The following is a 24,158-nucleotide window of genomic DNA, read 5'->3' on the forward strand; positions in this document are numbered from 1 at the left end:
ATTGATGTTAAAATTCAAATGAGATGAAATGTCTATCCTTAAGATTGACATTGAGTTTTTCATTAGTCTTGATGAAGATAGTGTTGATGATTTGGCTATGACTTTGTGTTGTTGGCATTCATGCATTGGCTAGTTAGCAACTGTATTGACGTTCAAATGAACTGAGTAGCAAGTTGAGTTAGTTGTGTTCTAAATGAGATTGTTTAGTAAGGGTTGAGCTTTGAGCTTTTCGGATATCGAAAGTTAAAAGGATTGTCAAAAGGATTATCAAAAGGATTTGCTTGATTATTGTTGATATCGAATGATTTGCCGTTCTTTGGGATAGTGGATTCCTTCTTTGACGATGATTATGCATCTCTTTCTTGACGGGATGATTGATAGTTTTTTATGATAGTTAGTTGTTCTCTTTGATGTCTTATGGCTTTTTGCAATACTACATGTTCTTTGTGGTTTGCTCTAGATTGGTCTCTTGGGTTTGAAACATCAGTAAGATGTGGCTGACACTTGCTTAGGCAACTTGAGTTCCTTGGTGTTGTTGGCTGAGATCTATTTAGATTAACTAGTGTGATAGTTGGCATACATAAGTGTTTGTTGGTCTTGCCACATTCATTCTATTCTGTTGATTGTTGCTCGAGTTAGTTTTGATAGATTTGGATGTTATTTCCTTTGGGTGATACATTCATGAACATCTTGCTTGCCAGTCAACAATACTTGGTGTTCTTTAAGTTCTCTTTGATAAGTTGTTTGGTATATTATCTACAACCTTTGGTAGTTAAGTTTTATCATAGAGTTTCTTTGATGATATACTAGCTATTGAATTTTGTTGGATGGTGCATTCTGTGTTTACCAGTTACAATAATTTTAGTGGTTCCTATCCTAAAATACTGGTTTATCAGATGATAACTTACTTGAAATACATTTGTGTTCTAATATAAGATTTATTCACTGATAATTAAGATTCTAAGATATCATTATTTATGACTTTGATATTGTCCATCTATTGATCTTTGAATTTTGGGCCAGTATAGGCAGACTGGCTTCAGCACTTCGTGTGCATGGTGAAATCTCTAGTCATGGGGTAACTACTGTCGACTGGTCATATAACCCACCTCTCTGTCGATGTTCCTTATTCTGCTAAAAGGGCGTGACCGTGCAAACAACTCTAATTGCATGTTTACAGTAGTCTATCTAAACCTTACTGACGAGTTTGGTTTCTTTGCTCAGGAGGGTTGGGGCCTTTGGCTTCTCTCTCTATATCCCTGTGGGTAGGGGTGTATCACACTTTTGTAAGCTGGGTGACACCTAGAGCAGCAAAGGTGGCTAACTTCATTGGTCATTTCTTTGTCAGTGACGGCTGGAAGGTGTCTGAGTGGGTAGCGCATCTGTGTTAGACAAAGAGATTGCTTCATAACTCATTTAAGTTGGTGCATTTCTCACATAATGTGAATACCATGAACTTTTTCTGGAGTTTTTTCCTTGGCAGTATTCTAGACTCGAGTATGCATTGACGAGGACGTCGATCTTCCCTGAGAGTGTCACGAATGTGACTTCAGGTATCAAAAGTTATCTGTCAGCTAGTCCTTACAGACACTCTTACCTTATTGCCACAATGGCAGGAGGTCGGTATTGCTGGACCCTTGTTCAAGTGTTAGTAAACTGGACTTTGCATCTACACTTAGCCAGATGAGCATAAAGAAGGAATTCTTAAGTGTTTATTTAGCCAAGCATACTTGGCCTGGCTTGTTAGTTCTCTTTCGCTCTGTCTTGCACTGGTTTGACAAAAACCCTCATGTATTGAGACTAGTCCCTCAATATCGCTAGATAATAGCTTACCGTGTCTGCCAAACACCCTCACTATCATGCCCTTTGTGTTAATCTCATTTTGGTCCCAAATGCTATTTATGGAAAGTGTTCAGATTTGCTCATTTGGCATATCTACAGAATGTAGAGATTGACCTGAACACAATGGTGTTCGTCCCATGTCCAAATTCACAATTTATCACCATTCCATATTTAGTAAGTTTAGAGCTTGTCCCAGAGACTAACTCCTGATACTAAGGGAGGCTTGGGGTGAAAGCCCAAAGCATGTGTTCCTCATGGGGGTGGGGGGGATGTGGGGATAGTGGGTAGGTTGGGCATGGCCGAACAACCTGAGGCATAGTTTCACTCCCATTTGCATGTTTGTCTTTGTTCTGTGTCCGGCTTGGGTCTAAGCCCAAGTTCCATTCCATGCTAGCTAGTGGAGTGCCCATGTCCTTGCGTTAGGCCATCGGTATGCCGAAATAGCACTAGACTCCGTTTGGCTTCATTTTGTGTGCTGATCCTGGCATTGGGATGCTGGTTGCTCCAAGACTGTTCCAAGTCGCTCCAAGCTCCTGTCCTTTTGCTCCTTGGGCTGTATGCTCAAGAGTTGCTCCGTGGTCCGGTTCTGTCACTCCTTGGCTCCATGCTTGGGAGTTTGGCACCATTCCTTCGTTCAGTGGCACAAGGCCCTGAACCTCAGGTTCCACACCACTGTCCTTTGGACACATGGCATGTGTCATGTGGCATAAAGAAGGTTTAGATTCCGCTTTGTAGTGTTATCCTATGGTAAATCACCATAAGATAAAGGGTCAAAACCACGTGTGCTACACTAACCCTTAGCAGAATCACCCACCTACCTCAGAGGAATCACCCCACCCGAGGCTTTAGGACCTAGTGCCTCTCAACCACGAGTAGCCAGAGCTAACTCCCCACCGAGCGAGTTCGAAGTGGGAACCTTCCTCGACAAAGTCCATATCAGGCCTTCAGCCTCAGCGTGTTTGATTGCCCAAATGTTTCCCTGATTGATGGCCAGAGCCATCTTCAGGCATCCAAGTGTTCCCACACAGTTCACCCAGATTCACAATGTGGCCTTGCCACCAGCCACACCGACTCCTTGGTTGCTTGTCAGGCACCCAAGTATTTCCTTGCCAGAGCCGCTCTTGTGGATTGCCTGGCTTCTTGTCTTTTGCTTATATTCCGGCCAAAGTCATCTCCACTAACTTGCCTAGCCTTGTGTCTATTGCTCCTATGGGTGAGGAGAGTATGAGCAGGAATCCTGGGCATCACCCTTAGTTAACTCCCATTTCCCACTCTCCATTCCCTTAGTTTCTCAAGGAGGAGAATTCCCCCTCTGATTTTCAGAGGAATTGGTCTTCCTCCTCCTTTTTGAAAGAGAGGTTACCCCCTATATACCATTTGTAACTCCTATACCCCCCCCATCTGATATGGGCTCCCACTTTTTTTTTCTGGGAGTGAGTGGTAGGATGCTCCTGACACATCAGTAGGAGCTATCCTTATAATTTGAGGGCAGGATCCTCCTGCCCTCTCTAGTACTACCGGGGTGGTATCTTCCATGCTAATTCTTCCTAGCTAGCTGAACGGGTCTGACATGGTAGGACTCTTGCCACGTCATCATGTTACAATTAAATAGATGTCTTCAGAGAAGTTGTGCACGGCTATTGCTGTCACCCATATCCAGCTGAACATTCGAGGCATATATCCGTAACAGGTGCCCAAGGGCACCCCTTAACTTACGTGTTTTCACATAACACAGTTTACGAGGAGAAATGACAGTTTATGGAAAATGGAGGGAAATTGGGAGGGAAATGTGGTTATGGCTTTTGTGTTTAGTTAGGCCTTGTATACAGGTATTTGATTTCTTGATTCAAATATGTCTTCACCCATTAACATTGTACTTACTTTCAGATTCATGCTTGAATGTTTTGCAAGCCGAGTTCAACAAGTAACATCATAAGGCACAAGTCATCGTGGAACAAATGTTTGGGTTGCTGAAGCAGAAGTTCAAGTGTTTGGATCAAAAGCAGAGGATGCATTTAGATGACTTGCCAAATGTTTGAAAGAGCTATTGTATCTTGCACAATCTGCTCATCGATGTCAAGGATGCAGATCTGGAAGCTGAACTATGGGAGCTAGAGCAAGAGATTGCACGACGAAAAGCAGAGCGTACGCATGTTGACTACAGTGGTCCAGAACAAACTCTTGAGGAGAACTTTGACTCTACAGTGGGTGGAAGTGTAGTGCGGACTGCTCTTACTGAGCTGGTTTAAATCATAATTAGACGCGTGTATTTGTTTTAGATTAATTTTTAAATTTAAAAAATTTGACATTTAATTACGTGGTTGGTACGTCCCATACTTCACATACATAAAACTTATGTTGTTTTAGTGCGTCCTCCATGCTACATACATAAAAAGACCATATAGTTTTTATGTATGTTATGTGGCCGGTACCACATACATAATTCTTAATTATGTGGTTGGTGCGTTGGTTCCTCCACATACATAAGTTATGTGTTACTTTTACCTTATGTATGTTATGTGGGCAGTGTGTCCCCCCCCTAACCATCTTGCTCTTTAAACTCTGTTTGTCGATAGCAAACATTGAACTTTTTGTGTCTGACGGGGAGAGATTCCATTTTCTGATTCACTTTCCACCTTAGGTCTTTGAGCTTTGGTGTCTCGTCCCTTGCATGTCTGTTTCGGTTTTGAGCTTCCAGGTTTTGATTCATCAGAGTCCTGCTTTCCAGCTTTGTTCGACTTCTTCCCGAGCTCAACGAGGGAATCTCGAGGCCACACGGCCGAGTTTGCATTCTACCTCTCTGGTTCCTTGGAGACTGAAAATCAACAGACACAGACTCTGCTTCTGCTTGCTTTTCTTTACCATATCGTTCTTTAATCCAGATTTCATCTTGACCACTGTTGATTTCAATTCCTGTGACCTTGGTCAAGCCAGATGTTTTGGTAAGTTCCTCATCCGTCTGTGGAGGAGGAACTATTGCCTGTAGGAACTATTCCCTAAGGCAACTGTGTTGCATACTGCAGCCTGATGAACACATCGGGAGGTCGCAAGGAGGATTCTTGAGTTGCAGATCTTCAAATTGAAAGGGCAAGCTTGAACGAGCAAGGCGATTCACAGGCAAGAATGATGCGCGAGGGATTGAGCTCAAACCTGATGGTCCACTAGCCGCTCCTTCTTGCTCCGTGTTGCTTTAAGTCACCACATGAACCCGAAATTTGGCAAATAAGCTTTCTCTAAAACGAAATGCAGCACTAAAATTCCCTCAAGCTGGCAACAGCTAGGAGCTAGGGAGCTATATTTTTCTGATTTTCATTTCAAGGCAGGGGTTTTGACATGGAAGCTCATCATCGCTCTACTGCTGCTGCAATCAATGAACAATCTAGGCAGGAGCAGATCAACAGCCTTAGCAGGTACTCTTGCTTGATCAAACGTGTCCCCACCCATGAAAGCGGATTGTCCTCCCGCTGCAATTTCATTGAGCATTTGATCATGATTTGAACATTCCTTAAACCCGATCTATGTGATTCTATGGCTGGCAAAATGGTGGAGGATTTTCAATCCTGTTGCAGTTTCATTTTCTATTTTGGAGACCTTATTTCTTCATGGATAACGAATATCCAGAAAGGTGGCGGCTACTATAATGAATCGTCATTTTTTCTTTTATCTTTCGTGAGCACTCTTTCAAGCATCCACACATTCATTGTTCGCTGAGGGAGAACAAGCTGATTAAGAGGGCATGAGCCTCAAAATGCAAACTACCTCCTAAAGAGTTGGTAGACTTGTTGTTGGCCTTGGCTCTGGTGACTGTAATGATTCTTACTTCTGCATGATTTAGGGTCTTGTATATATCATCTTAAAGAGGATTGAAAATTAAACAGAATTGCAAGAGCACTTTATTCAACATTTCATTCATTTCAAAATTTTAATAAAATTCAAAATGAATAGATTTCTTTTAAGTAAATGAAGCACTTCTCACTGCTCCTGAGCAGCTGTAACAAGGTCAAGGAAGCAGAAAGACTTCACACTCTAATCAGGTTTTGGCCATGGATTTTTACACCAAATGCGGGAGCTTAGAAAGCTTAGGATTCAGAACCCCTACATTTTCTCATGGGGAATCATGGTTTCTGCATATGGCCAACACAGGCAATCCAATGAAGCAAAGTTTGTATTTAATTTTACCATTCATTAATATTTGAAATGTTTTTATATTAAATTTAATAGCTAAATATATAGTATATATATGTAAAGAATAAGATCTCATTCTTTTCGCCAGATGGCAAGAGCATGGTAAAAGGATATAATAAAACCACTACTCAGAAACAGAACGACATAGTTAAAGATTTCTCAACTTACTAGAAATGGGGCATGCTGAAACAACATATTAAAACACTACTCAGAAATAAAGCATAGTGAAACAACATACTTACAGACTACTCAAACAGCATAGTGAAACACTATTCAGAAACAGGGCATGGTGTCATAACATAGTCAAGTTAACACCATATGGTAGAAATTTACACAAACTGAAAACGCATACCACTCAGACAGCACATACATGTGGTTTCTTTTGGCATATGCGAAGAACACACACACGTTGTGATGTTGTGATGTACCAATGTGTCTCAACTGTGTTCCTGATTTGGGCACGTAGTATTCTTAAATAGTATAAATAAACAGATTACTAACATTGTAAGATATTCTCATTTTAACTAGGATGTCCTTTTTTCCTAGGCGTCGATCTATTTGATGATCCGCACAAAGGCATAATCTATATATGGTTTTATTCTTATTTTGGCAAATCAGGAAATGACTAATTTCATTGAATTCTCCTTAGTTTTTTGTTTCTTCCAGATCATAATGATAACAAGCATCTTCTCTTTCTTTTAATTCCATTTTTCTTCAGTCCAAGAAATTTATGAGAAAGTGGATTTGAATTTCTGTTTGGGAAAGTTACAAAAGTTTACCCTATATTCTTAATTATTCAGGTTGGCTTATCTAGTCAGCAAGAGTTAATTACAAACACACCCCTCTATTTTCTACAAATTACAAAAATGCAAAATCTAAATAACAGTTAATCCACGCTCTTGCAAGTCATGTGATTATACAAATGCCCAGCGCACCACCCTCTTGTGTCTATTTGGCGAGTGTGTAAAAGATGGCAACAGATTTCCTTCTTGGGGTATAAGTGTAATGATACCCTAGAATATTCTTAAGAGTTCTGCCCTAGCCTAGGGTTTTAGTTGATCGGTAAGTCTTGATCTTCGAAATGTGTGTGCTTGATTTAGATTTCGCAGGCCGCCACAACTACTTCGTCAATTTCCACCTCTCCGAATTTCAGACCTTGGGCGGCGATGGATTTGTGACGCTCGACCCGAAGAAAGACGACATTGTGGGCTCCTTGTTCATGATCAAACTCGGCCGCAACATCAGGGACGTGCCCCAGAGCCGCTGCCTCTATGTTCGCCAGGAGTGTCTGGAGCTTTACGAGAGCGTGCTGGACGATGAAAAGGAAGGAGACGTGACTCAGAGGCTGTACATCGGGAATCCAGGCGTCGGCAAATCGGTGACGGGTCTCCAGCTTCTGTTCCTTTTTGCTGTGGTGGGCAAGCGCACAGCAGTCTACTACAAGGAGAAGCTAGCTGCGGGAGTGTACTTCCTGTTTCGTGACGGCAAGTTCGACTCTGTTCTCGATCTCCATGGGGCGAGCGAGTACTTTATGGACTCCTCTACAATGTACATCCACGACGGGAGTAGGATTCCGAACTCGGACTCCATCAATGCCCGGACCCTGCTGATCTCAAGTCCTGACGTGAAGGTATACAAAGAGTTCAGCAAGGTTTCTGGAGGCTCTGACGCTTTTTATGCTCGGCTATGGAGCAAAGAAGAGCTCATGGAGTGCTGGAGTGTTGCATACAGTAGTACGCTGGAATGGAGAACAGTTCAAAAGCACATCGACGTTGCCGGTCCTATTCCGAGGCTCGTGTTCCAGACACCAAAGAAGTTCAAGGGCGTCCAGCAGGCCATGAAGAGTAGTCTCCTGAAGACAGAAAACTTACTGTCGCTCTTCTCCCTGATAGGAAACCATGATCTGTGGAGTACGTTTTCGCACAAGCTCCTTCATTTAGACAGGGGAGGCGACTCATCTGAAGGCTGCACGAAGATTGCTTCAAACTTCGTGAAGGAGCAGTTGCTGCTCCGGCTTGAGAAAGAACACTGGTCAGAGATGATCAGTCTAAGGGGAGTCGGCGGCCTGGCAGATTTCCGGGGTACTTTGATGGAACTACTCATGCACATGACCTTTCCGAAGTACTTCGTCAGCTGTGAACGAATATGCGATCTACCGAAGCGTGGCCAGAAGCACAGACATGTGTCGAACAACGCTGCGAACGACCTGTTGCTGGCAGATGGAGTGGATGACCTGCATGTCATCTTTTATCACGACTTTGCGGACCTGCAGAAGAAGATTCAGAAGTGCCCCAAAAAAGGCTATGCAGCTGCTTATTTTTGGCCCAGGACGAAGACGGAGGCTGCCATCGACAGCCTCTACATAAACTTCAAGACCAAACGGGCGTACCCCCTCCAGGCGACTGTTTCAGAGAAACATCCAGTCGTGTGGCATCCCGTGGAGCTACTGTTGAAGCATTTGAGCAGCAACGGGATCTTCATTGTGGGACTTTTCTTCATCGTCTCGGGGACCAATTATACAACGTTCAAGCCTCAGGCGTGGAAGAGAAAACGTAAAGTCAGAGGTGCATTCGTGGACCTCAAGACATCCCCGAACTTGTGTCAGTACAAGGTGAAGTTTGAGCTACTTGGCGATGATTTACAGAAGATCCATATGCTGAGGGACTACGTGGACAGCATAGACGGCAACTACAAGGCAATCATGGTAAGAAGCCTGGTTTCTTTCGCCCTAACTGCACTGTTCCTGCTAGGAATCTACGAGGGATGTGCCTGAGGAGCATGTTCGGAAGCGCAAGCGCGATGGTGCCTCATCGTCTGATATGTAAGCTGTAGTTCACACTGCTTGATACTCTGCTGACTAGTGGTGGTCATTTTTCTTAGCACGGCTTCGATGCCAGCGGAGTCTGACTCGGAGTACGACATGGAACTGTTGGAGGGAGAAGAAGATGAGCTGTTTGACCAGGAAGCCTATGACGACGAGTAGAAGTAACTCTGGGCGAAAAAACCACTTTGAATGCTAGAAAGTGGGTCTTACAAAAGGTACTTTGTCTTACCATACTCCAAAGTACACTCCAAAGGATGCAGCTCTTCTCAATGTCTTTCACTGCCGCTCTTGAATCTTCAGAATGGTTTCCATAACCTGATGTGGAGCTTTCTGACCTGATGCATCACCCTCAACACCGTGGAATCAGTGCCACTTTCAAAGGTCTGGAGTCGTGCTAGCTTCCCTAGATGGACTTCAGGCAAAGTTGAAAAGAACAACCATATTGTCCCCTTCCCTTTTTTTGCATTCAAAGCCCTCAAAAGAATATCTTGAAAAGTGTGGACTGAGCAAGCTTAAGTATATTAACCCGGCTACCAAACTTCAGAACAAGGTTGCATTGAAAGGTTGGTCGTTGTAATCCTTGTCATGGGGGTCGCTGAAGAGTTGAAATCTTGCATATTGTGCTTGTGAGAAAAGTTTGTGAATGTAGTCAGGCTAATGTGGAGGTGTTGGTGGTCCCAAAAACCGGCCAACCGGTAAGTCTTGCAAAGGTGCTAGATAGCAGCCGCTTCATCTGCAAAATGTAATCAGTGGAATGAGGAGAAGGTCATCAACATAAAGAATTATAATGATGGTGATGGCTTGTTGACGCCAGTCTGAGATGTACACGTTGACATCTGCAACTGTATTTCCAAAGGAATGCTGCCACAGCAAATTGTTGAACCCGTACAAGGCTTTGCAAACCAGTTGCTCCTTGCCTGGCTCCAAAAATCCTCCAGCCTGACGCATGTATATCTCATCCTCGAGCTTACTATTCAAGAAGGCCCTGCCGACATCCATCTGATGGATGTCCCAGTCATGCTGTGTTGCAAGGGCTAAGAGGCTGCAAAGACTTGCCATGTGAGCAACCAGGGAAAAAGTCTATGTAGTGGATGCCAGCCACCTGCGTGAAACCCTTAGCAACCAACTGAGCCATGTAGCTGGTGGATCTGGTGCGCGGCGCCCGGCAGGAAGAGGAACAAGAGAATAGGTACCATTCTTGTGAATGGCATCAATTTCATCGTGCATCTCCACTTGCAATAATTCAGCTTCATGACTCGCTGTGGCTTCAAAAGCGGTTAGATCGCCTTCAACGCAACCACAGAGTCGGCATCAAGAACCTGGTCCAATTTGATGCTCTCAAGCATGCGTTGTGACGTGCATGGTGCAAGCAGCTCAAGAAGAAGAGGATCTGGAAGTCCGCGGTGACAGAATGCCAAGGGGCTGTGTGCTGCATCATGCATCAGGGTCCTTGGAAGATTCTGGAAGAATCTGTGAGGAGATTCCTTGGAATCTCGTCTCGGAATATTAGTGATTTAGAAAACAACGTCCTTTTTTGCATCGGCAACAAAATCTAATTTCTTGAATTTCTAAATTTATAATTATAATTTTAAATTTAGCCCAGGGACGACTACCCTTTGGTAGGGCTTCGTCACTTCCCTCCACAGTCTCCCAAGTGGAACAAGACGGAGCAGGAACCAAGTACTCTGCTGTTCTTCCATTGCCGAGAGGGAAAATTCATAATGGAGCAGCAACCACATGCTCTCATGTATAAAATTTTATTGATCTGAATATAGGCAGAAGAACAAGGTACTGGAGGTACATCACTATGTGTTACCCATCAGTGAATACTAGATACGTGAACTGCATGTGAACTGCTGCCAACACTTTTGTGTTTGGATATTGGCATATTCCATCATCTTACAGTTAATATTTTATAATTTAGGTTCAGATAAAAATCAGTCTCATTTGCTGCACAACCTAAGCCTGTTCAGTATAAGGAGTCAGCGAGGATCTCTCCGTACTTAGTGGGAAAGGAACACCAACATTCAGCAAACAAGGGTCTAACCTAGGTTACCCAGCTAGCAGGGAAGGGCATACATCCTGCAACGAACTCGGAATTTAGCACAGCTAGCAGGCGAGCAAACACCTCCTGCAGCGATCAAGGAACTAAGCCCAGCTAGCGAGTGAGGGAACACCTCCTGCAACGAACAAGTGACTTAGCCCAGAGAGCTAGCAAGGGAACAAAACAAGGGACTTAGCCTAGAACAAGTCTTGCAGCGAACCAGCCAGCTAGTGAGCGGGGGAACACATCCTGCAGCGAACAAGAAACTTAACCAGCTAGCCAGTGAGGGGATACATCCTGCAATGACTAAGGAGTTCTCCAAGTTAGTCTGATGAGACTATGTGATGTGTCAGGACTCGCAGCAGCCGGTGGCTTTCTGCCGAAGTTGTGCTGACGTGTCAGGAACGAAATTGGAGACGAAAAGTCTAAGGGTTGCCTTGGCAAAGCAAACCCTGAGTTGGGTTGGCACCGATTTCAGGAAAGTCCCGCTGACGTGTCAGGAGTCCCAGGACTCCTGCACAGCCTCCACTCCCGGGAAAAAATGTGGAAGCCCGGATCGTGTGGACCGCAGAAGAGGGGGGGGGGGGGGGTGGGGGGGGTGTGTGTGTGTGTGTGTGTGTGGTGGAGGAGGAGGAGAATTCCTTCTGAGTCGGAGAAGGAGTTAACGTCCACCCAACTGTCGGAGATGGGAGTGGAGTTGGAGATGCTTGTGAGGTTTCTCCAGCTGCTGGTCCTGCTCAGGAAGTTGCTGCCGAGCACGCTGAGGAAATCAGCTCCGGAAATAAAACCTCTGTAGGAGCGAAAGACTGGCGGAGCCGGGCAAGTCATGAGGAGTGACTCCGGCTGAGATAATTAGAGCTCCATAGGAGCGAAAGACTGGGAGTCAGGCAAGCCATGAGAAGTGGCTCTGGCAAGTGAATGCTTGGTCGCCGAGAGGCGGCCAAGGTGTCGGTGTAGCTTTTGGCAAATCTACGCCGTGAATCTGGGCGAAGTGTGTGGGAACTCTTGGTTCTCGGCTGTTGGCTCTAGCCATTAGGTGGATATAGCAACTAAGTGGTCAGATGCGCTGAGACTGGACGCCCGATACAAACCTTGTCGGGTAAGGTTCCTACTTCGAACTCGCTAGGTGGGGAGTTAATTCTGGTTGCTCAAGGTTGGGAGGTGCTGGAGCCTAAGGCCTTTGGTGGGGTGATTCCTCCATGATTTCCGCCAAAGGTCAGCACCGCGGTTAAACTGAGCTCATTCTCGTCCCAAGTATCCGAAGTTCAGGGAGTGTCTAATTTCAGCTGACTGAATGAGGCACCCATGGGCAACACCCCTTGGATCTGAACTCAGGATGGCGAAACTATGCCCGGGTACGGACACCTGACTGAGGATTTAGGCCTTGGGTGCACAAGGCTGGGGATTTACCTGGATCGTCCAAAGGGAAGCTGGAGCTCGGAGTCGCAACCGGCCCAAGGCTGCCAGAGCGGGCAGCTGTAATAAGGGTTACCAGATCTGGCACACGAGACACAGCTGGTATCAATGGGCCTCGTGGTGTCGGAGATGGTGCCCGCAATGCATCTGGTATCCGAGAAGGATACCCGTGTCACACGTAGTATCAGAGATAAGTTGGCGGCCCGATTTCCATGATACGTAGTATCGAAGACAAGGAATTTTTTTTTTTCTTTAGTTCTTTTGAGCTGGGAAATGGGGCCCCAACTCAAAAAATTATGCTGTGTGTTGCGGCTGTGAGCTATATGGAAATCCAGGTTCCTTGCTGGCTGCAAGTTGTTGTAAGCTGAGCAGTGGGAATACTTATCTGTGGAGTGAGTTTTCGAAGAGTTTTTCTTCCAGAATAGCTGGAGAACTAGTTGCTGAAATCTTTGTCAGAGTAAGAACTAGTACTACCATAGGGAGAGCTCGGAGATCCAAAGAGAAGGCACGTAAAGGCGCTGGGAGAACCAGATGACCGTAAGTGTCTGAGCTCCACAATGCACAAATTGTGGAAGCGTGAAAATGCAGGCATAATCGGTAAGGCTCGAAAAGTGTGGGTGGAGTGCAACCACCCCATGTTTGGTAAGAACTTGTCTCTATGGATGGCGTGGATATTGAGTTGTCCGAGTTCTTCGGATAACAAGGACCAGTGACTTGTGAGGGTAACTAACTAGCCGTACGCTAGTGAAAATGCAAGTCACTGGGGCAGCTGAAACTCTGCTGGGTGGTTTTCACCAGAGAGTGTATAGTCACTTGGAGAGGGCCAAGTGAAAAAGTAATTGGACTTAAGAGAAATAGCGGGGACGAAGTTCTCCTCGGAAATTACTAGCTGTTATCCATACCTGCGGAGAGTGAAAAGTACCAAAGACAAGAGTGCTTCTTGAGTGGGAGGTCTTGGACCTCCTAGGCAAGTTGTGAATGGCTGATGGGAACAGCACTTGCAAAGACATGCGAGAGCATGTTGAACCGGAGAAGCCAAGTAAGGACCTTGAAGAGGAGCTCAGGTTGTGAGCGCGCCTCTTGAGTCCCTGAAAGATTAAGTTTGTGGGTGACACACTCGGCGGAAGCCTTGTGGTCACCACTAGAGCTGGTTATGTTTCGGGTAGCAGTTACCGCATGGGGTAAGATTTCCCCACTCGCAGGACGACGAGGTGGAACTGGCTAATCTCGGAAGTCTACAACCATAAGATACGTGGAGACATCTGCTGAGTATTGGCAAAGGGCTTATCAGAGCTCAAGGCAGTACTGGGATAATTTACCAGAGATAGAGTGGCTGGAGCAGGGGTTATGTATCCTGCTCGCCGTGGTTATCGTAGGCTTGGGTGTCTGTAAAGAGCTGGACAGACTGGAATTGATCGATAAGATGAGGTTATCTGAGTGCAGATGACTGAGTTGATACTTGGTGGGAAACGGGATTATGGTCATGGACATGGTGGCTTAGAGAACTAGCTGGGGCTAGAGGCCTTAGGGTGGCGACCCTATGAGCCGAGTTACCTGAATGACTTTCCCTTAGTACTGGTAAGCATGGTAATTCCAAGTTACCGTTCTGATCTGCTGGGATCAGAGGGCTAAGTTAGATAGAGGGAGCGATAGCTTGTATTTGATAGCTCTGTCGGACGCTTAGCCGGTTTACTCAGGTGTCGATCGGTGGATGGACCCAGGATGAGGTTAGTGCTCGCTCTCTCGATAGCTCAGCTGGACAAGCGGATAATCCTTATCCAACCTTTTTCAGGTCTTTTTGTCCAGCCCTCTTACTCGATGTGATGATGGCCCTTGACTGGGTGAATCCAGCAGTGAGGCTAGATCATTTGAACTTGCGATTTCTGCAAAAAGCCGCCAGCTGCCGCGAGTCCTGACACGTCAGCATTTCGGACAATGATGAATTTAACCAAACAGAGTTTGACCCAATTCAGGGTTCAGAGACTCCTGCCACGTCAGCATCTCTCGCGATTGGGGGAGACATGTCCAGCTTGCGGACCAAGCAAGTGAGTAAATAATAAAGACGCTGGTCAAGTAAAGGCAGCTGGGGGGATGGGGAATTAGTGGGGAACTGCCATAGGTTTGCACACAGACGTGCAATTATAGGGAAACGTGGTGTGTGTTACGTATATGTGTCTAGTTGGTCTGACTGGATCAGGTGGCAGCAGTAGCTGTGACATCACCTCAAACTCCCTGGACTCCTGCCACTTGGTGGTGGGAGTCTCGGGAGTTCTCGGACTCCGGTAGTCCGTGCACTCCTGGGACTCCGGGAGTTCTCAGACTCCCGGGACTCCTGGAGTTCTCGGACTCTGGGAAGTCCGAGAAGTTCTCGGACTCCCGAGAGTCCCAGGAGTTCTCTCCAGGAGTGCTTGGACTCTCCTGGGAGTCCGGGGGTTCTGGGAGTTCTTGGACTCCCGGGAGTGCTCGGACTCTCCTGGGAGTCCGGGGGTTCCGGGAGTTCTCGGACTCCCTAGAGTACTCGGACTCTGGGTAGTCCGGGAGTTCTTGGATTCCGAGGAGTCCGGGAGTGCTCGGACTCTCTTGGGAGTCCGGGAGTTCTCGGACTCCGAGGTGTTTGGGAGTGCTTGGACTCCCGGGAGCCCGGGGAGTGGTGGGAGGCCATGCTAGATTTCCTGGCTGTTTTCCACGTACTTCTGGGGTGGGAGTGGTGGTGGGCCCCACACACCTCTGGAAGTTTGGGGGTGTATGTGCAAAGGTGGGCCACACAAAAGAAGGGTGGCTTTTTAAAAAATGGACGGTCCAGATTAAATCAATATTCTTGAACGGCCGAGATCCCTCCATAAATCAACGGACAGGAATGCGTCTTTATAAAAAATGGACGGTCGAGAGTAAATTAATATTCTTGAACGGTCCAGATCCCTCCATAAATCAACGCTCCATAAATCAATGACCAGGATCTCTCCATAAATGAACGGCTAGGAGCATTCAAGAAGAGCGAGAAGCATTTCAAATACTTTAGCAAGTTTGATCTATGGCAGCCATGCTTGTTTTGTTCATGACCATGGTCGCAGCAGCAGCGCTATGGAAAATATCTCTTCAAGACCAGGAATCCACAAAAACTTCAAGAGTGCCAGATGACCAATTCGCCTATGTCCTGTGCCTCATCGTGATCAGCCCCCTTGAAGGTTTGGATTCCGGAAGTGGGAAGCACGCGGCGTATGTTATGTGGCACGATCGACGTGGTGAGGATGGGCATCACAAACATCCCAGACAGCATTTCCGAGTTGCGAGAGTAGAATCCAGGATCTCAAGCATCTGGTGCTGTCTGAAAAAGTTGTGGCATGAAGAAAGTAGCTGCTTTTTGGAGATATTCCTGTCAGATGTAATAAAAAAGAGAGTGAGTTTCTTGGACAACTGCAAACCGAAGTTAGAAATACCAGATTGCACCGTAGCCATCCATGTCACATCCAAGAACAAGGTGAGGTGCTTGAGGAACGATTTCTAGCTTTAAAATGCTCCAGAAAGTCTTGGGGTTATATCTTGCAGGAGGGAGATCTGCTTCATACAAAGAATGCCTGAATAGGACGTGATTAATGCAAGGGAATACAAACGTGAAAAACGACTACCTCCAAGACGGATCCATGCGCCATTCTTTGATACAACCTTCATCTCCAGCAGCGACTAAAGAAAGAGCTCCTGTTATCAAAAGGCATCTCATTGCGGCAGTCGCAAAATGTTCGGCCTTCGGATCACGTTCGGCATTTGGAAGTAGCAGAGATATCATGCTGGCAAACAAGTCCGAGTTGTTTTGATTTTCTTCTGCGTTGGATCCCAGCAATGACTGCTGACTGGTGCCGATTGTTACTGGTAAAAGAAAAACATGAGATTCTCACTTCATGAGGAAGCTATTTGTACTTACGCTCTAGATTTGGTGAATTATGTTCTTCCTCTCACGTGAAGTACCTCCAGAGTATCGGCCACAATCTTAGACTCCAGCTCCTCATGTGATGTTCCTCCAGAGTATCGGGCACAATCTTCGGTTCCAGCTCTGGTTCCGAATCCGAGACATAAACATTTTCTAGACCTACTATGTCCATAAAAGTTTGTCAAAAGAAGCAAAATCGAATAAAAAACTTACAAGAATCTTCTGCACTGTGACGCTCTTGCGAGTTCCTGTCTGTTTTCTGTCGTTGAGACGACCTCACACCCTTGTCTCCTGGCCGCAGAGATAACGCTTGCTTCTTATTTCCTTCCCGAATCACTGAAGAACGAAACAAGTCTGGAGAACGAGCGCTGGGCGAACTTTGCACATTGACTTCTGTCTCATCTTTTTTCGATGAAGCAGAAACTAGTTCACGTAGGAGATACTGCACAACAGGATCCGCAAGGCCAACCATCTGCCCAGATAGAACTTTTTTTTTTTGCCGCGGAGACAACGACAAGAAAAGAACAATTGCCTCCTCGCCATTGACTCCAAGAGAACGAGTTCCTGGATGCTGAATTTTCATCATCGCTTCCCACCCGTGCTTTCAATCTCCCCGCAGCGTACCTTGAAAGTTTCCATCAAGAAACGCGCAAGAAAAACCGAAAAGAAAAAAACTCACCGCAAACAAAGGCCCCAGCTTATCCTCTCGGATTGCCATCGCGTATGCCTCGCCTCCCTTCCTCGCAGAGCTCTGCATCCCACAGGAAAAGGGTACATTCTTCCCAAAATCAACAAAACAGCAGCTACATTCCAGAGAAAACCGTCACCCGAGAGCTACCTCTTCTCCCACGGGCCATGGAAAAGCGATCCAAGGGCCTCGATCTCCACCGCAGCCTAGAACCCTAACCCCGACCACAAAAATTCCCGCACGTTGGCGATGAGCACGTAAGTCGCAGCGTCGCCGGGATCCAACCCGGTCCGCGCGGATCACCTCCTCGTGTGCGTCACCCATGGGGCTCCAGCGGCATACTGCGGAGCAGCGCCTCCCCACACCGCCCGAGCAGCTCCACCACAAACCGGTAGTGCTCGCGGCTCAGCCACCCCGCGTAGAACATCCCCCGCTCGAGCAGTGGAGCTCCATTCGGGGAGATCCCCTCCAACCACCGCATTCTAGATCCCTCTCGCGGTTCTTCTCGAACAGCATCCAGGCTCCCACACTTGGCGTGCAAGCTCGCGAGTGCGGACTCACCGCTGGAGTGGCGATTCCTAGCTCGGGTGTGGCCTTCCTCAAAATCCGCGAGAGCCGACAGTGCTGCGAGGGTCTGGGCGAGAGTTCATCTAGTGATGGCATCTTTGGTTTTGAATTTTTCTCTCTTTATATACTGAATTTTATGGTGGAAGGCAACACAATAAACATTTTTCTGGAAGTTCAACAAAACTTTATCAACCCTCTTGCTTTTTTTTTTTTTTTTTTTAATTCTTTGTATACTGCACAGACTTCTTTAGTATTGTTGTTAATTATTCTAGAAAATTTGAAAGAAAACGATATGGTTACTAAATTGTTTGCTTTCAAGCCCTAGGGAAGTCCTTTACCCTAACATGCCTTAATATACCCTTGAGCCTTCCTTTAACCGACGTTGACCATGTAGTCAAAGCTGGCGCCTTTCACAACTATCCCATTAAAATTTTTTTCATGATCAAGTCCCTACCGATGCCAGAAAATTTCTCTTTACTCCACAATGCCTCCTCTTATGTGGCATTGCTATTAAGATCTCCCCACTACCACAATGCTTGACTGTCTAGGGATGTGCAAGCACAGCATCTAGACTCACCCTCTTGCTCTGCTCCACAACTAGCATTCCCTGGATGAGATCCTTTGCTTCACATGACGCAAAACCAATCAGGAATGCTCTGGCTCTCAGAAAATCAAATTCGACTCTCGATTGATACCCTCTCAGCAGCTCATAAGCAATGACTCCCAGCCCCCACACATCCATGGCTGCCGTGTAGCTTGCTCCATCACTCTTCACCGCTACCACCTCGGGTGCCATGTACTTCGCTGTTCCACAATACTGCTGCATATCCCATTGTTTGTCTGTGGCCATGCCAAAATCTCCAATCATCACTTCGTCCACTGCACTAGCGTTGAGCCTCTCAAAGATGTTGTAAGGTTTGAGGTCGCTATGGACGACCCCTCTTGAGTGCATCTCACTTGAGTGTCTTTGCTAGTGACTTAATAGTCTTAACTACTTCTTCCTCAATCAATGCCCCACCTTGGATCAATCACTCTGCCAAGCTAGGGCCACAAAGTTCCATAACAATGGTCCCATAGCACCCTGGCCTCTCTCTCCCTCACGAAATCCTCAAAGGCAACGACTCCAGGGCAGACACAAAAGCTTGGACATGAGCCAAGCTTCGTTCTCGGCATTCCACATCGATTTCACTAATTTCCCTGCATACTTCATGCCAGCCCTGCAATGAGAACTTAACAAATAGACCTGCCCTTTGCCGCCAGATCCCAGCTTCTCACCCCACCTGTACAGCTTGAGGAGCTCACCACAGTCTCGCCAATTTTTTGACCTAGCTTCTCGCTAACGGGTACAAATCGACGGCTGGAATCGCGTTTGATCGACGGTGACGATCTTGTGAAAGACTAGCCTGAATTTATTTCAGGATATTCGTTATTTGAATCTGGATAGCCATGCTTCTCTACAAAATTGTATTACACGCTCTGATGTGCCCTGCTGAATCAATCGCCCTCAAAGCACCACCAGCACGATCAGAGCGTTCACAAGGGACCAGCAGGATCAGAGAGTTCACCATGTCTCCAATCGAAGGCCTGTAGCTTGGCTCCAACTAGACGCATAGAACAGCAACAGCAGCGACCTACACACGGATCTTGCATTAAAATCATCAAGTCAGCCAGCACTGGCAACAAACAAACCAAAACCGAAAGAAGAAGAAGAGGAAGAGGAAGGGCACTTACTTGGAAGAGTTGCTTCATGCTCAAGAGGACGCCACAACTGAGCGACTGCACCAGGTTACCCTCATTGTTGCGATCAAGGATACTGTCAACTTGTCAATGATGGTATGCAAACGATACGAGCCCAGCAGCAACGACAAAATATTTGAAGAGCGTCCACCACGAATAACCCGCTTTTCTGCCTTCCAAGCAGCCTTGCAATCCCTGGAGCACACACATTCTCACGTTTAACTTGTCAAGGAAATCAAAGCTTCTTGCAAGAGCAAACCTTGACACCGTCACGAAGAACACCGATGATAATCGCAGCCGAGCACTGCAGCACCCTGAGTTCCCGGTTGTTTGTCTCAGTCAATTCGGCGTTCTCATCTCTGGTATCCACCAGCATCGCCACTCCTCTGGTCTCCTCTTCGTTGGTTGTGGGTGACATCCTGCCGATGTCACTTCGTGGTCGGACAGCGTTCCTTATTGGTGGTGGAGGTTCCTCTTGACGCTGTGCAGACACCAGGGCTCTGGTGCTGCTAGTGGTGCTGGTTTTGCTGTGATTCTTGGCGTTTTGTTCCTTGTTTGTCGTCTCTGTGCCTCTGCCTGGTGTCTGCTCTGCCATCTTTCCCGTTTTCTGCTGCAGCGGTCCCTTGCTGTTCCAAACTCGAGGGCCTTGCGAATTCCTTTGCCTTCAAACTAACGGAAGGAAATCCCCACCTAGCTTTCCTGTCTTCGTGCTTCACTTGTTTCGTGCCATCTGGAGTCAAGAGCTTGGAGCGCCCGGCAGTGGCTCCTCACACTGAGCTCTTGCCTTCGTCGTGAAAAACACATGCCAGTAAATTCCGCGGCCAACAAGAAAGAAACAAAGAGTTACCTGGCTTTCTGGAGGAGTTCCCAATCCACTGGTCCTGTAGTCATGTTGAAAGCTCCTGGATAGCAGATCATCACCAACATGAATTTTAATACTCAGCAGCTACATGTCGTGCTGCGTAAGTCATTGCCATCTAGCAAATACGAACACTGATTCGTCCAACATCTGTGTCAGTGAGCAATGTGAGTTATTTTGCTTGTCGTAATGCCTGCAGGACCTTACCCGAATCAACAACAGTATACTTATGTCCAGGCGCCAGTGTCCGATTCTTTGAACTGTATCTTTCCTAGTATATCGATGTCAAAAAAGTGAACCTGGTGTGAAAGAGGGCTGAGAAAAAACCATAGACGACACATCAGAAAAGCAAACCTTCCTATGTTTACCTTTTAGACAGCCATCTTTTCTATAGATGCAGCAAGTATTGTAGAGATGTCGTTCTGGTATGGAGCCACAGATGATGGCAACCTCCTTACTCTTTGCCATGTCCGAAAGCATTTTGGAAGAGGGCTACATAGATTGGAAAGCTTACGTTTGAGTATGGAAAATTCCCCATTTCCTGTAACACATTCCCCTTATGACTGAACAAACAACCATACTTACTGGAAAATACATTTGATTTGTAAAAACCATATTTGCAAACGGGCATTCGCATACAGGTTTGCGTTCCATTTGCAGAGGGTTGCCAAGTTAAATGAATATTACAAGTTAAACCAGAATCTTTTACAATCTTTTATGTTTCTTTCTGTGGGTGGGAGGCAATTGTTGGTGCAATGGCTTGCTGAGCCACCTCTTCTGATCGTCTAGGGAAAAGACGAAACCCCTTGGAAGGCAGTTGGCATGAAGTATGCAGGGAAATTAGTGAAATCGATGTGGAATGCCGAGAACGAAGCTTGGCTCATGTCCAAGCTTTTGTGTCTGCCCTGGAGTCGTCGACAAGCAGTTGGATGTCTTATTTATCTAGCCATCAGTACCAGACCAGACTTGGGATTTGCAGTTGGAGCAGTCTCAAGATTTCTTGAGAATCCAGGAGAAGTTCATTGGAGCGCTGTTAAACGAATTTTCAGGTATTTGCGAGGAACAGCAGGATATCGACTGAGCTACAGCAGCAGTAGCAGCGTGTCTAGCAGCAGTGGGAGCTCCAGGAGTATGCAACTTGTCCGCTTTACAGACTCAGATTTGGCTGGCGACAAGGATACAAGAAGATCAACTTCAGGATATCTTTTCTTCCTGGAAGGTGGACTTGTCAGCTGGAGCAGCAAGCGACAAGCAATCACAGCACTTTCATCCACCGAGGCTGAATATATTGGTGCAACAACAGCAGCTCAAGAAGCGAGGTGGCTTGCAGATTTTCTGGAGCAGATTGGTGTTCCAGTGCAGCAGCCAGTGACTTTGTTTTGTGACAATCGAAGCGCGATCGAGTTGTTGAAAAATCCGAAGTTCCATGGCCACACCAAACACTTCGAGATAAAGGTACATTTTATTCAAGAGCAGGTTCTAGCGAACAGAGTGCAGCTGAGCTATGTTTCGACGAAGCAGATGACAGCAGACATTATGACAAAAGCTTTGAGCAAAGACAAGTTTCAACAACGTATGAGCGTTATAGACTATCACGGCTGAGTGGGAGTGTAGATAACCAGCCTGGAGTCTAATCCAAGGTGGCAAGAGATTTATGTGGATGCTGAAATGAGCGGACACAAGACTTGTATATATTTACATGGAGAAAATGAAAAAGTAGTACGTTAGGGGAAACAGAGTATGTCGTTTAACTAGAAAACTATCATCTTTTACAATCTTTTACGTTTCTTTCTGTGGGTGGGAGGCAGTTGTTGGTGCAATGGCCTGCTGAGCCACCTCTTCTGATCGTCTAGGGAAAAGACAAAACCCCTTGTGGGATTGATTCATTATTTGCAGTGTAGCTTACGAACAAGGCCACGGGCAAGGCCTTTGGACCTGCAAGTTCTACAATGAGTTGAAATCTAGTTCATTGGAGAGATTGATTGTGCATGTAGGGAGGGTACTGGGGGAAGAGATTAAGGTTTGCTGCAATCAAGTGCCCTTGAATGTGCTCAATGAGATGTGAATGAAGTTCTTCAGTGATTATCATCACTGTGAACCACCACAAAAAGATGATCTTGTTGTCTGCACTGCAAATGCTTAGTATGTGAACATCAACGGCGAAATTTTCAAGACTCCTTTCTAGAGATCAGCTTCTACTACCTGCCCACCGATTGTGAGTCATGGAACATTTTCATTTCTACTGGGTAGTAATGCTCCAAGTCAACAATCCTTGGCTGTGACAATGGATTTTGCTGCTTCGAATGATAATAATGCAGCAAATGCCTAGACAGGGCAAGCATTCTCTGGAGGACTTTCTGGCAGGCAACAACGGAGCAACATGTGAGGTCTTATGAATTTTAGTGGGGGGGACACAGCTGGGCCTAGGCATAGCTGCTGGCAGACAACAAAGTCTACATACAACATGGCAAAATCGGAGCTACATTGATGTAGATGTTGCTGTTCGTAGGTTCATTTATGAAACTACACAAACCTTCAATGTTGTGAATAGCTTGTACTGGAAAGAGATGCTCAGCACTGTAGGGAAAGCTGATCCAGACTACTTCTCGGTGTATGTAAAGTATGAAGCAATCCAGGTGAAATATTTGAATGAGTATGAAAGCTTGAACTCAAGGCTAGATGTTGTGTGTGAAGGTTGGAAGCAATTTGGCTGCATGATTGTTATTAATAGCTGGCAATGCTCAAGAAAACAAAGCATTGTGAATGTGATGGTGGTGAGCATTAATGGATCAGTCTCATGGAGGTTGGAGTATGTGGTTCAAATGATCACTAATAATGGCTCTAACTTTGTTTGCATGGGGGATTTCATGGAGGAGGAGTTTCTAAAGATTGTTCATGGCAAATGTGTTTGCCACTGCTTGAGCCTCCTTTTGAAGGATATCACTAACCTTGATTGGGTTCAACTTTGTGTGAGTGGTTGTGAGAAGATTGTCAGTTTTATGTTGAAGAAGCCAAGCCTAGTTATAACTGTAGCACACTCTATCTTTCTCCCCTTAAATCAATTGAAAAAAGGGCAATTGCTTGATGAGAGAGCCCTTAGTAGCTATTTTATCCCCATTTATCCCCAAGGTTCCAAAGATTCACAGTGACAGTATATCCAAATCTCATCTCATGATCACATGCGCTACACTCACCCCCCCTTGAGAGATGTCAATGTCTTCATTGACTATTGATTAACAGCCTCTACTAAGCCAAGGGGAACCAACACCTCCATTTCTGCACTGAATTTATCAATCCTTCTATTGTGTAGATTAGCTATTCTATATGAGGCAACTAGTCATCCACCCATATTGCAGTCCCACAATGGATACTTTCGTTTGTGGATACTCCACACAAGAGGAAGAACATATGCATGGATGCCTAATATGTACGATTTCAAATTTAGCGTACCCATGCCATTTGCTCTAATACTATATGTAGCACACTTTATCTCTCTCCCCTTAAGCGGGCAATTGCTTGATAAAAGAGCTTTTAGTGGCTATTTTATCCCCATTTATCCCCCAAGGTTCCAAGGATCCATGGTGACAGTATATCCAAATCTCATCCCATGATCACATGTGCTACAATAGCATTCCAGAAAATCACCCCTCAAGAATTCATCAAACCAGTATCAATTAAATTTGTATACAACTTCATAGTGATGAGCTCCTTGACTAAACTGGATATGCTCAAAGCTTTGCAACAGTTTGTATTATCAGATGTATGGTACCAAAACTGGGATAAGTTGAGTGAAGCTTCAGTAGTGAAAGTCCTGATTCAGAATGGCAGTTTTTGGCATTGTTGTGTTGAGGTTTTGTTGGTGATCGAACCAATTTTGAAGGTTCTGAAGTTGGTGGATCGAGAAGGAGCAACCTCAGGGCTTCTATTTGAGGAGATGGATCGAGCTGAAGAGGCTCTTCAAGTTTTGGTTGTGAACAAGATGGTTGCTAAAAAAAGGATTAATGCCATCAAGCATTTCGTCTTTGAGTTGAGATTTCATGCTTCAATGTGTGATTCTCTCTTCAACAACCA

The 24,158-nt window shown here is 45.8% G+C and overlaps 2 protein-coding genes and 1 long non-coding RNA gene across 4 annotated transcripts; 1 reads left to right on the plus strand and 2 right to left on the minus strand.

Annotated features, from left to right (window-relative positions):
- Positions 1–7,100: 7,100 nt before the first annotated feature.
- On the plus strand, positions 7,101–9,365 carry LOC112343089. Of its 2 annotated transcripts, XR_002991165.1 has the most exons (4): positions 7,101–8,731; positions 8,778–8,848; positions 8,908–9,066; positions 9,152–9,365. XR_002991165.1 is itself a non-coding variant. In XM_024665987.1 (3 exons), exons 1-3 carry the CDS (start codon positions 7,109–7,111, stop codon positions 9,008–9,010), a joined length of 1,797 nt encoding a protein of 598 aa, XP_024521755.1. In that variant the 5' UTR covers positions 7,101–7,108; the 3' UTR covers positions 9,011–9,365. The 2 variants fall into 2 exon arrangements, 1 of the variants encoding a protein (XP_024521755.1); XM_024665987.1 differs by having other exon boundaries at positions 8,908–9,365.
- A 5,786-nt stretch (positions 9,366–15,151) lies between these two features.
- Positions 15,152–17,190, minus strand: LOC9661090. Its single transcript, XR_002991163.1, has 6 exons — positions 16,916–17,190; positions 16,450–16,860; positions 16,231–16,395; positions 15,938–16,175; positions 15,749–15,886; positions 15,152–15,684 (listed from the first exon to the last, which is right to left on the minus strand). It is a non-coding gene; the product is annotated as an uncharacterized LOC9661090 (long non-coding RNA).
- Positions 17,191–17,240: 50 nt separating this feature from the next.
- On the minus strand, positions 17,241–18,443 carry LOC112343085 (serine/threonine-protein kinase AtPK1/AtPK6-like). Its single transcript, XM_024665982.1, has 2 exons — positions 18,069–18,443; positions 17,241–17,558 (listed from the first exon to the last, which is right to left on the minus strand). The coding sequence occupies exons 1-2, from the start codon at positions 18,441–18,443 to the stop codon at positions 17,241–17,243; spliced, it is 693 nt and encodes a 230-aa protein (XP_024521750.1).
- Between the last annotated feature and the right edge of the window lie 5,715 nt (positions 18,444–24,158).

This window comes from Selaginella moellendorffii, unplaced genomic scaffold (assembly GCF_000143415.4).
Source record: "Selaginella moellendorffii unplaced genomic scaffold, v1.0 SELMOscaffold_131, whole genome shotgun sequence".
Lineage (NCBI taxonomy): Eukaryota > Viridiplantae > Streptophyta > Lycopodiopsida > Selaginellales > Selaginellaceae > Selaginella > Selaginella moellendorffii.

What these genes read in the sequence shown, in the direction of transcription:
- LOC112343085 (XM_024665982.1), bottom strand. Translation starts at nt 18,443, where the DNA reads ATGCACTCAAGAGGGGTCGTCCATAGCGACCTCAAACCTTACAACATC. An exon ending in TTGTGGAGCAGAGCAAGAGG is followed by an intron (nt 17,559 to 18,068) that starts GTGAGTCTAGAT and finishes ACTCTCGCCCAG; the next exon opens with ACCCTCGCAGCACTGTCGGC.
- LOC112343089 (XM_024665987.1), top strand. Translation starts at nt 7,109, where the DNA reads ATGTGTGTGCTTGATTTAGATTTCGCAGGCCGCCACAACTACTTCGTC. An exon ending in GCAACTACAAGGCAATCATG is followed by an intron (nt 8,732 to 8,777) that starts GTAAGAAGCCTG and finishes TGTTCCTGCTAG; the next exon opens with GAATCTACGAGGGATGTGCC. An exon ending in GGTGCCTCATCGTCTGATAT is followed by an intron (nt 8,849 to 8,907) that starts GTAAGCTGTAGT and finishes CATTTTTCTTAG; the next exon opens with CACGGCTTCGATGCCAGCGG.